The sequence below is a fragment of the Prunus avium genome, chromosome 1 (assembly GCF_965620075.1).
Source record: "Prunus avium chromosome 1, drPruAviu1.hap1.1, whole genome shotgun sequence".
In the NCBI taxonomy this organism is placed as follows: domain Eukaryota; kingdom Viridiplantae; phylum Streptophyta; class Magnoliopsida; order Rosales; family Rosaceae; genus Prunus; species Prunus avium.
In genome coordinates, this window is record NC_142284.1 from 876,794 (window position 1) to 888,043 (window position 11,250).

The 11,250-nt window shown below is 35.5% G+C and overlaps 1 protein-coding gene and 1 pseudogene across 2 annotated transcripts; both read left to right on the forward strand.

The window, feature by feature from the left end:
• The first annotated feature begins 2,923 nt into the window (after nt 1-2,923).
• LOC110751566 (putative disease resistance protein RGA3) lies at nt 2,924-7,262 on the forward strand. Its single transcript, XM_088246573.1, has 2 exons — nt 2,924-4,193; nt 5,706-7,262. The coding sequence occupies exons 1-2, from the start codon at nt 3,066-3,068 to the stop codon at nt 7,257-7,259; spliced, it is 2,682 nt and encodes an 893-aa protein (XP_088102699.1). The 5' UTR covers nt 2,924-3,065; the 3' UTR covers nt 7,260-7,262.
• On the forward strand, nt 7,260-9,789 carry LOC148297102 (uncharacterized; annotated as a pseudogene). The gene is made up of 3 exons (XR_015832870.1): nt 7,260-7,922; nt 8,112-8,373; nt 8,842-9,789. The product of XR_015832870.1 is annotated as an uncharacterized LOC148297102 (transcript).
• The last annotated feature ends 1,461 nt before the right edge of the window (nt 9,790-11,250 follow it).

Sequence of the window (11,250 nt, forward strand, 5' to 3'; positions counted from 1 at the left end):
TATTTAGTCTTGACATAAAACTTATATACAGATTGCTTCAAAATCTCCATTTATAATTTGATCATCCAAAGACATTTCACTAGGTGCGTGCAGCGTGGCATGGCTACTTGTATCTAGCTTTTGCTCTTTCCTATGACCACTGCAAACTATACAACATGAATTCCAGACCCAAAAAAAAATATATATATACATGTAGCTAGCGCATAAGGGAAGGGGGGACAAATGCAATGCAATTTTGGGGGTTGGAAATAGGGGGTCACTACATACATTATGCATACATGATTTTACTTGTTATATATATTTTCACGTTGAAAAGAAAGTTTCACTAGACTAAGAATTAGTCGGTTAAATTTGTAAAATTGCTGGTTTTTTTGTTTTTTGTTAGAAGATAAAAAAATTCTCGGCCCACAACTTACAGAACTAGTGGCATTTATGTGGCCCAAATAGAAAACAGCAACCTGGGGGAACACTTTTACTTGTCCTATTTTCGACTTGGCGTTAGAGAGCAGCCCAACAAGTATTCTTGATCTTCACTTGCCCGAACAGGTTTTGAAATTGGTGATTACAATGTTAAGCATTCTTACCCCAGTAAATTTACAATTCCTAAAAAATACAAAATCCTTTTACTTTCTATATCTCAGAGAAAATATCATTTCTATCAACAAGGTAAATCATTTAGGATTAGGTCAGTTATTCTTATTGAACTGCAAATGAACTTCTTATAACCAACGGCAATACTAGAGACATTAACTTATGTAAATCATGAACTTCTTATGAATACTGGTCTACAAGTCAAGGTTATTTTCCACTAAGCTAAACCTCGTTAGCTTTATTACACTAATTTTTGGTTACTAACTAAATTTTTCACTCCCCTTTTGTCTACTTACACTCCTTTTTAATGGTAATTACAAAAGTATTAAAAAAAACATAAAGTAGTATAAGTGCACAAAAGAAGCTCTCATTTTTAAACTGTAAATAAATAATTTTCACATTGAGTCTAGATATGAAATAAATAAATTACTGATACATTTGTTAGTAACCAAATAGTTGGAATCTTCTAGTTTGAACCTTTTTTTAATTAGGTGCAAACTTAGTCCAGGTACTTCACTTCAGTTCCCTTTCCCCTGCATCGTTATTTACTCATTTCTTTGGATGGGAATTACCCTAATAATAATCATATTGTTTTTACTTTTGAAGTATTTATACGTGTTCATCGGTAGCTTGCTAAACTTCTGACTCTACTCTGCCTTCATTTATAAAATGACGACAACTAGTTTAAAGTCAATTTCTTCATTGCTACCTTTGCAATCTACCGTATTCAATTACTGCTAATTTTATCTCTTTACCATAAATCGTTAGCAGTTTTTTTCTTCAACATTTTATTGCTAATGGCCTAGTTTTGTATCATGAACAGACTTTAAATTGCATGCACACCAAAATTTCTAGATTTTAATATCATAAAATAAAGGAGTCGTGGCTGCTGGTTCTCCCACTCAATTAGTTGCTAACTTATTACATATTGAAATAAAATTAATTGGAATTAGTTGTGATAATCTCGAATGAAATTTCAAGAAACTAAGAGCATGATTACTGTGCCCTCCCATGGAAGTCCCCCAAATTCGTTCTGATTTTAAGTGGAGAGAAGTGTTTTCTGATCCTAACAATCCCATGTTAGTTGGGTATTTTCTCAAACTCCATATGCATTGCTTTGTTTCCATCTGAGTATGAACGGTGGGCATTGAGGCTATGGAGAATACCAAAGCTGGGCGGGTTGGTAGGTATTACATGGGTTGACATGACCCATTTACTAAATGAGTTAAACATGTATTTTAATGGGTTGACAGATTGACCCGAAATCCATCCATACATTTAACATGACCCGTTCAAGTCAAGTTTAATTGCTTTACACGTGTTCAATGTTTCTGGAACAAAAATCAAAGAATTGCCAAAATCTATTAGCACACTTTATAAGAAGAGAAAATCTATTGGCAAGTTTAATTGCTTTACGAGTGACACGTCAGCTGACTTGGACGCAATATTTGGGATTGTTCCACTTCCTGGAAAATTATAGGAAAATAGGAAACACGTAGCTTTATCGCTAAGCTTTCCAAGCATATATCGCACACCACTAGAAAGAAATCAAAAAAGTCTTCAAAAGTTCAATCTCACACAGCAGCCCAGTTCTTATGGGAATGCAGCTTAAGCTGTCTTGACTTGTAATTCTGAAACAACTGGCTTCATAGAAAATTATGAAAATAACTAAAAATAAGTAAAGTAATAAAGCTTTTTTTAATCAACTTTCTCTAAAAAAAACTAAATATAAAGGATCTAGAAATATTCGGAGTACAAAGTCAGTAGGTATTGAAAGCTGAAAATCAAGACCAGTGTATCACAACCTCAGCACCTTTCTAGAAGAACAAATTTGGATAATGGCTGATCAATTCTTAGTCCTACACTTGTGTCATCCATTCCATAATTTGTGTACCAACTATATTGTACTCAAAACAGTATATAAGTTATAACAACTATATTTTACTCAATTCATCATTCACACAGAAACAGAGGAAATAAATAAATAATCTCTCAATTGTCAATTCTCTTCTTTCCTTTCTCTTCTTAATTTGTACAGGTATTGCTTAAAAACATCCAAGATGAGTTACATGAGAAAAAAGTAAAGCAACGCAGACAAGGCATGAAATAATTGACCAACAATAATTGACCCACCGACAGCCATGCAGAGAAGTCGTGAAATGATAAAGCCACCGACAACAACAATTCATAAGTGATAAACTAAACGGAGCCACCAATATTGAAAATCTTAAGCCCCATTACATGTCGTCTAGCACTTTGACTTGGTTGAATTTCACCTATCATAATGTGAGGCCAATATTGATGGCAAAGACGATATACCCCTCATCACATTAAATGACTTGGAACTTTTTATTTCTATCAACGGGGGAGAGAGAAACACTCAAACACTGAAACACTGTACGTGCGTCTTCAATCATCTGGTTTCCTTAGCTATCTTTGCATTCTCTGCTCTCTCATCTCTGTCTCGCGCGAGTATGGAAGTTCTCTATACTTTTCCTGTCGAGGGAATACTGAACAAGCTGGCTTCACTTGCTGCTCAAGAAATAAGTCTCTTCCGGGGATTCAAAAAGGAACTAACAAAGCTTCGTCAATCGTTACTCGCGATTCAAGATTTCTTAGGTGATGTTGCCCACCAGCCACAACAACGGGGCAAGGCAGTGGAGGAGTGGGTGAGGAAACTGAGAGACATAGCTGATGATGCTGACAATGTCTTGGATGAAATCAACTATGAAGATCTCCGGAGTCAAGTAGAACTGTCAAACCAAAAGAGGAAAAAGGTACTCAACTTCATTTCAAGCTCCAATCCCCATTTGTTTCGTCAAAAAATGGCACATAAAATCAAGAAGATCAATGCATCTTTGTTGGATCTCAAATCTGAGGCATCTTTCATTGGACTAGTTTCCAAGAAAATAGATACAACCCCTCCAGAAATTGGGGGGGCCAGAGAAACCGACTCAATCTTTGAGGAAGATGAAATCGTGGTTGGAAGGAAGGAGGATCTGTCAAAGATAATTACAATCTTGACTAACTCCAACTTGGATCAAGAAAATCTTTCAGTAATGCCCATTGTAGGAATGGGAGGCCTAGGGAAGACAACTTTGGCTAAGTCAGTATTCAATGATGATTCTATTGGTGGACATTTTGAGAAGAAAATATGGGTGTGTGTATCTAACACTTTTGAGGTCAATTCGATTTTAAGTTGGATATTAGAATATCTTAACCCAACAAAGGCTGGGATACAACGCCTAGATGCATTGCTTAAAAACCTAGTACAAGAATTGGAAAAAAAGAGATATTTTCTCGTGCTTGATGATGTGTGGAATGAAGATCCTCAAAAATGGAGCAATTTGATGACTTGTTTGTCAAAACTTCATAGTGCCCAGGGAAGCGTCGTTATTGTCACTACGCGCAGTGCCAGTGTTGCATCAATCACGAAAAAAGTAGTTCCAATCTATGATTTGAAAGGTCTATCTGTTGATGATTGTTGGGACATATTGAAGAAAAGAGCATTTCCAGATGGTAATGCTCCTATTGCAAAAGATCTAGAAACAATTGGAAGGGAGATTGCCAGAAAGTGTGCTGGTATACCGTTAACGGCAAAGGTACGTAATGATATATCAATTTGAAGTTTCTTCTGCATGCATTTCTTTATTTGTTACAAGTACTAAAAGTATTCAGATAATTTACATACAAGATATTCAGATATGGCCCCTTGCAATTAAAATAGTCTAGACAAAAACTCACATACTTTTTTAATTCTAACTAAAACCCTTAAACGCCAAATTGTTCATTAGTATTAAATTATTTACAAGGATAATGATTCCCTCCTTGCCCATAAGGAGGAACTCCTCCTTGTCTACTAATATGGCTCAGCCACAATCTAACATGTGTCTCTTTTATTAAAAATATTTAAAGTGAAAAATAAATACACACCATTCATATCACAAGCCGGAAATCAACTAGAAGCATTCCGTCAACAATAGATTTTATCATTCAGAATATCAATACCTTTCCTAAGATGAATTTTCTTGAATTAATAATTAAAGGGTATTTTAGGAATAATGATGAGTGGAAAGATATGATTGTGTTTTTTCAAATTTACATAGTGAGTTAGAAAATAAGGTGGGTGGGAAAATATTAATATTGAGGTTAAATTAGTGCACCTAGTTTTGATGTAGCATCAAGTTTGACAGTTACTCAGTGTTTCATCTCATTTCTTTTACAATTGTACATGTAAATTTCTTTACCTACAATTCATGTAAACGTAGACCAACTTGCATGCATATATATGCAGTTTAATTGACCTACATTTGATGTCATTTAATTATTTACATACAATTTGATGCGTGTATGCTACATTATCAATATTTGATTAGGCATATGTACTTAAAAATAATAGGTATGTACTAAGAAAATACAAATGTTACATTATAAATATATATAGGTATATATAGGTACCTAGATTTTGCAAAGTTCAACAATTTTCCTAGATATGTCCTAAGAAAATTGTAGGTAAATTATAATGTACCTAAAACACAAGGATCAAGACCTATAAAGAGCAAAACGTGTTCTTTCTCTTTGAAAAATTAATTTCAAACTTTGATATAAGTAAAAGGAACTAACTAACTAATCAATTTGAAAACAAAAACAAAAATTATCACTCAGTCAAATTTGGAAACACATCATTTACTCATTGTTTGAATATATATTCCATTAAAAAATCTTTAATTATATATAAAATAAAAAAAGACCCCCCAATCCCTAAATTTATGCAAAATTGAAACACCATTACTGGCGTTGACTTGCAAATAATTTGTTGAAAAAAAAGATCGTTACAATGTAATTAGCATCGGGTTTTATTTATGGAAAAATAAGGTGATGTGTTGTACGTAAGAAAAAATGCGTTTGAAGGGGAAAATCCAAATTTACTATTTACACACATGAACATTGGCTAAGGATTAAACATTCCAACAAAATACCAGTTTTTGGTGAAATGTTAACATTTACTGGAAACATACAACTAAGTTTTTTGAAAAAACAAATGATGTTTCCTGTTATTATAGCCAAGTCACCTAGTTAATCTTTAATATATACACTAATTCATGTACCAACAGGTTTTGGGAAGCATGATGCGTTCTAAATATAGTATCGATGAATGGTTGGAAATTCAAAAAAGTAAGACATGGGAATTACCAGAAGGAGATGAAAGAATTATGTCGGTTTTGAAGTTGAGTTTTGATCATTTGAAATCACCTTCTTTGAAACAATGTTTTGCATATTGCTCAAAGTTCAAGAAAGATTTTGACATGGAAAGAAAAGACTTGATCCAGCTATGGATGGCTCAAGGATTTCTCTGTTCTTCTCCTAACAAAGATATGGAGGATATAGGTGATGAATATTTTATGATTCTGTTGCAAAACTCCCTCTTTCAAGATGTTAGAAGGGATGAATTTGGTATCATTACCTATTGCAAGATGCACGATCTTGTACATGATCTTGCTGAGCTTGTATCAAGATCTGAAATGGAAGATAAACTTGAGAATCAACACGTGGCATGGGACCCTTCCAAAAGTTCCGAAAGAAATGTTGAGAAACGGTGGTCACTGTTTGTGAATGGTGATCAAGCCCTTAGTAATAATACATTACTTATAAGCTTTAAGGCTTTGCGTGTTTTAAATTTGTACGGGGCTGAAATTGAGGAGCTGCCAAGTTCAATTGGCGACTTGATACATGTGAGGTATTTGAACGTTTCTGGAACAAAAATCAAACAACTCCCTAAGTCTATTGGCAAGCTTTATAACCTACAAACGTTAAGAATGGAGGATACAAGGCATCTTGTAACGTATCCCAAGGAAATGGAAAATTTGATCAACTTGAGGCATGTTTATTTCAATTATGATAAGGAAGTTCCATTTGGAATGGGACGATTGAAACATCTGCAAACAATATCTCCTTCGTTTACTCTGGACAAGGAAAGTAATCCTGGAATTGACGAGCTGGGTGGCTTAAACCAATTAAAAGGTGAGCTAATTATTAGCGGTTTGGAACATGTGAGGGACAGAGGCCAAGCAGGGGCATCAAATTTAGTTGGGAAAGCAAATCTACGAAGGTTGACATTACAATTTAGTTGGTATGACACGGAAAGAAACGAGAAAGACATTGATGTACTAGAAGGCCTCCGACCCAACTCTGAGTTAGAAATCTTAAAGATTGACAGATTCATGGGTTCTAAATTAGCATCATGGATGATGAGTGGTTCGTTGCCACTCAATTTGACAGAGATTCGATTACGGAATTGCTTAGAATGCGTACAAGTCCCATCACTTGGCTCTTTACCAAATCTTCGGCTTGTTGAGTTTAGATATATGTTAAAGCTTAAATGTGTGGGAGTTGAGTTTTATGGTTATAACCATGTTGACGGTACGAAGAAGAAAGAGACTTTGTTCCCAGCATTGAAAAGCTTAACTATTTATTATTGCCCAGCTCTAATTAAATGGGAGGAACTACCAACAGATGAGAAAGTAGCGGTGTTTCCCTGCCTTGAGGAGTTGACTATAAGGCATTGCTCTCGTCTCGAGTTCATTCCAATTACCCTGGGCAAGGGCAAGGGCAAGGGAATGCCATGTCTCCGCAAATTGCAGATTCAGAATTGTAAGAAATTATCTTAAGAATATTGCATCTCTCTTCAGGAGTTGGAGATTTTTTGTTGTGATGGATTGACAAGTCTACCGAGTGGGCTATCTCTGGCATCTCTTAAGAATATTGCATCTCTCTTCACATCTCTTAAGAAGTTGAGAATCGAGTCATGCCACAATTTGATATCTCTGGCAGATCTAGATGTATCCAGGTTGCAGTCTCTTTCCTCTTTAGATATATTTAATTGTCGGAAATTAAACTATTTGCCAATAGAGGGGCTACGCTCTCTTACGCGTTTAGAATCTATGAAAATGGGTCCATTTTCAGAGGAGCTTGATTCTTTCCCTGATTTTGAGCTTCCATCACAAATCCAATGACTAGTGATGAAAGGGTGGCCTAAGCTCAAGTCTCTGGCTCTACAAATTCAACACTTGACTACTTCTCTAACATCTTTGGAGATTGAATCTTTCGATGGTTTGGAGGCTCTTCCAGAGTGGTTGGGTAACCTTATATCTCTTACCCACTTGAGTATTCAGGAGTGTAAGAATCTGGTGTCTCTTCCTGCCGTTGAAGTTATGCAACGCCTCACCAAACTAACAAATTTAATGATTAATACATGTCCCCGTCTAGGGGAAGATCCACCCTGCAAAAAGGCCCAGAATGGCACAAGATTTCTCACATCCCATGTATAAGAGGTAATTACAATATTCTCAAATGAAATCATTCAATTCCCTTTTCTCACTTAATTTTCCAATAAGTATTAGATGTGTTGGTAGATTTAATATAGAGATTAGAAATTGTAACCCAATCCTCTAACATAAAATACTTATTGAAGAATCTCCCTTCTTTCTTCAGTATTATTGACCAAACACATTTTTAATTAGTTTACGGATGCGAATGATTGGAATCTTTTAGTGACGATGATTCGACCCCATCACAAACTAGCTAGCACAGTTGGAGCACAAAGCGAGTCTACTCTTCTTCTCTCATCAGATTAATTGTTAAACTAGATTTTCAGAGCTTTCTACTCTTCTCTAGCCTCTGCTTAATGTTTTCCATATCATCCTATATCCGTTGTTGGTTTGCAGAAGGATCTTATTCAATTGGAAGAACAAATAATGCGCATTAGGTGCAAACTTAGTCCAGGTACTTCACTTCAGTTCCCTTTCCTCTGCATCGTTATTTACTCATTTCTTTGGAGATCAATGCAGAAAAAGAAAGAATTACCCTAATAATCATATCATACATTCCCATCTAATCATAACATCACTTTACTAGCACGGAGGAGAATATGATTATTCTGAGAAATCATTCTCCTATTTATATATGAGAAAAGTATTCACACTTTTGCTGTATATATATAGATGATATTCCTTCTGTTTCAATACAGATTATATACACATGATATACTATCATTAAGTAGATACTAACCTCTGTTCATTCTCAATGAAATTAAGTTTGATGCGCTTACACGAATGTGAGTTTATTTTGCATATCAGTTTCAGTAACATGTTCATAAGTTTTGTTGTCATTTCAACTTTTTATACTTTTTCGGGTCAGGTTTTGATCAGCATTTTTCATCTGCCTCATTCTCACCACTTGATTCTTTTCCAGAGGGGATGGGGATGTATTTGCTATAGATCCTTGCATGAGGTAGGTGGAGGTGTCCATCAGATGGATTTGTGAAGCTGATCAACCACGATGTGTCATGGCAAGCACAAACTGATAAGGATGAAACATGGTGGTTTGCAGGAATCATGAGATAATATTGATACAGGCCATTATGTGTTGGCTGCCAGTGGTAGTAATCTTGTATGAGCTAGTTCTTTGCTTGTTATGGCTGAAGATCACAGGGTAGCCAAAGCTCAAGTCTCTGTACCTCGACAACAATTTCAACACTGCATTTGTCTACAAGACTTGTATATGAAGGATTTCGACAGCTTGGAGGCTCCTCCAGAGTGGTTGGGGTAACCTTACATCTCTTACCCATCTGAGGATTAAGGCGTGTGAGAATCTGGTGTATCTTCCTGCCATTGAGGTTATGCAATGCCTCACTAAACTTGTTACATGTCCAGGTCTAGGGGGAAGATCCACCCTCCTGAGCGGCCCAGAATGGCACAAGATTTCTCACATCCCATGTATATCAGGTAATTATATTCTCAAAAGAAATCCTTCATTGTTTGTTCAATTCCCTTCTCACTTTTCTTTTCTTCAGTATTGACCAAACACCTTTTTTAATTAGTTGACCCACTCCCACTCCAAAGATGTAACCCATTTTCTGTCTTTGAAGAACAATTCTTAATCCATTTTGATTCAGACACAAAATGGATTAAACAATGACTGCACTATTTACTATGCACCGTCCTGCACAGTTCCAATTGCAGTGGCGGAGCCACCTAAGAACTAGGGTGGACCCAGGCCCTCATTCATATTTTTTATTTTCTCATATTTTTACTTATATGTGTTGCTATATGTTTGCTTCTTGGAGTAAAAACTCTTTTTTTTTTCTCATTCTCTTCCTCTTTTGATTAACTTAAGCTTTATAAATTTCCCTTTCTCCTATTTTACATGTCTAAGTAGGGCATCTTAATATTGGGATTTATGAACATTTTTTGTATTTCTTCTCTCTGTTGAAGTATAAATTATTAAATTTTGAGTCTTTAATAGTGTAGATGATGAGATTAATATTCAACCATGTTAAATATGATATTCAAGACAATTATGATTGTAATAAATGGATAAATTATTAATCAATATGAAATGATGTTATTAACTTATTAACCCGGTTAGTGCTTGAGGGCTCCTATTCGAATTATTTTTAAATTTTTTGTGAAGGGCCCCCGTTAATGTGAAATCCTAGCTCCGCCACTGTCCAATTGTTCAATGCAAATTGCAATATAGAAGTCATGTGCGAGGACCAAATTTTGAGTGACTCTTCCATAATGTACTTTCTTTTTTTTTGGGTCGAAGAAAGATTATGATTTCATTACTGAAGAAAGCTCCAAAGGGAGACCAGTATAATCAGTAATAAAGAAGCCCATGCAAACAGATACGCATGAAACAAAGAAACCATGCCACAAATAAACTGATCAAGATGAAAAGAACTTGATAAACAGTCCAAATGCAAGGACGTCTAAAACAATATCTAGACCAGTCGCAACCCACCTAGGAGAGATGAGGACAGGGAAGGTCTTCCTTGTATAGATGTTTGGCTTTTATGAGTAACAGAGTTTGGCTTTTATGGACAGATGTCAAAATATTAGATAGGTGATACGAAGAGACAGGAGATTGGGGACGGGGGGATCTAGACTCCTATTTCTTACCGTTGGAAGTCTATGAAGCAACTTAAATGCCAGCTTGTGCTACCATTTTTGCCCTTTTATCAGGCCAATAACATTAATGAGAGAAATGAGGAGAAATTAGTAACTTTTCCGTGATTCGACCGAATATAAGTACCTTTCTTTTTTCTGGGAAAAAATGGTTTGAAGAATTTATCTTGCATTTTCGGATTTTTTATTTATTATTTATTTTAAAGAGAGCGCATATGGATGAGAAAGGAGGCCCTGTGCTGCTGTGTGCATTGCTTGAAAATTTGTGTGAGGACCAAATTTTGAGTGACTTCCGTTTTAACCAAATGAGGTTTTTCATTTCTCTCATTAATGTTCTCGGCCTGGTAAAAGGGCAAAAATGATAGTTCAGTTTATAGCAATAGCTGGCAGCCCGTTTTAGCTACGGTGGTAAGTTTTGATCAAAAGAAGATATCGAAGAAGATAAAAGGAGCCTGCCTTTCTTAGTACCGTCCTTGCTGCTGATACTAGCAATGTGCCTTTCTTAGTACCGTCCTTGCTGCTGATACTAGCAATGTGGCTAGTCCTCGTTTAATTCCTTTATAGTTGTTGTTTCTTTGTTTGGGCTTTAGCCCTCCTTAGCACCACAACAAAAAAAAAAAAAAAAAAAAAGACAAAAGGAAAAGCTAATAATTAAAGCATTTTGTTTTATAATAGCCATGCCAATACTAATTTA

Bases quoted from the DNA above. Each gene is read 5' to 3' on its own strand.
- LOC110751566 (XM_088246573.1), top strand. From the start codon at position 3,066: ATGGAAGTTCTCTATACTTTTCCTGTCGAGGGAATACTGAACAAGCTG. The intron at 4,194-5,705 runs GTACGTAATGAT...ATGTACCAACAG, and splicing joins GTATACCGTTAACGGCAAAG to GTTTTGGGAAGCATGATGCG.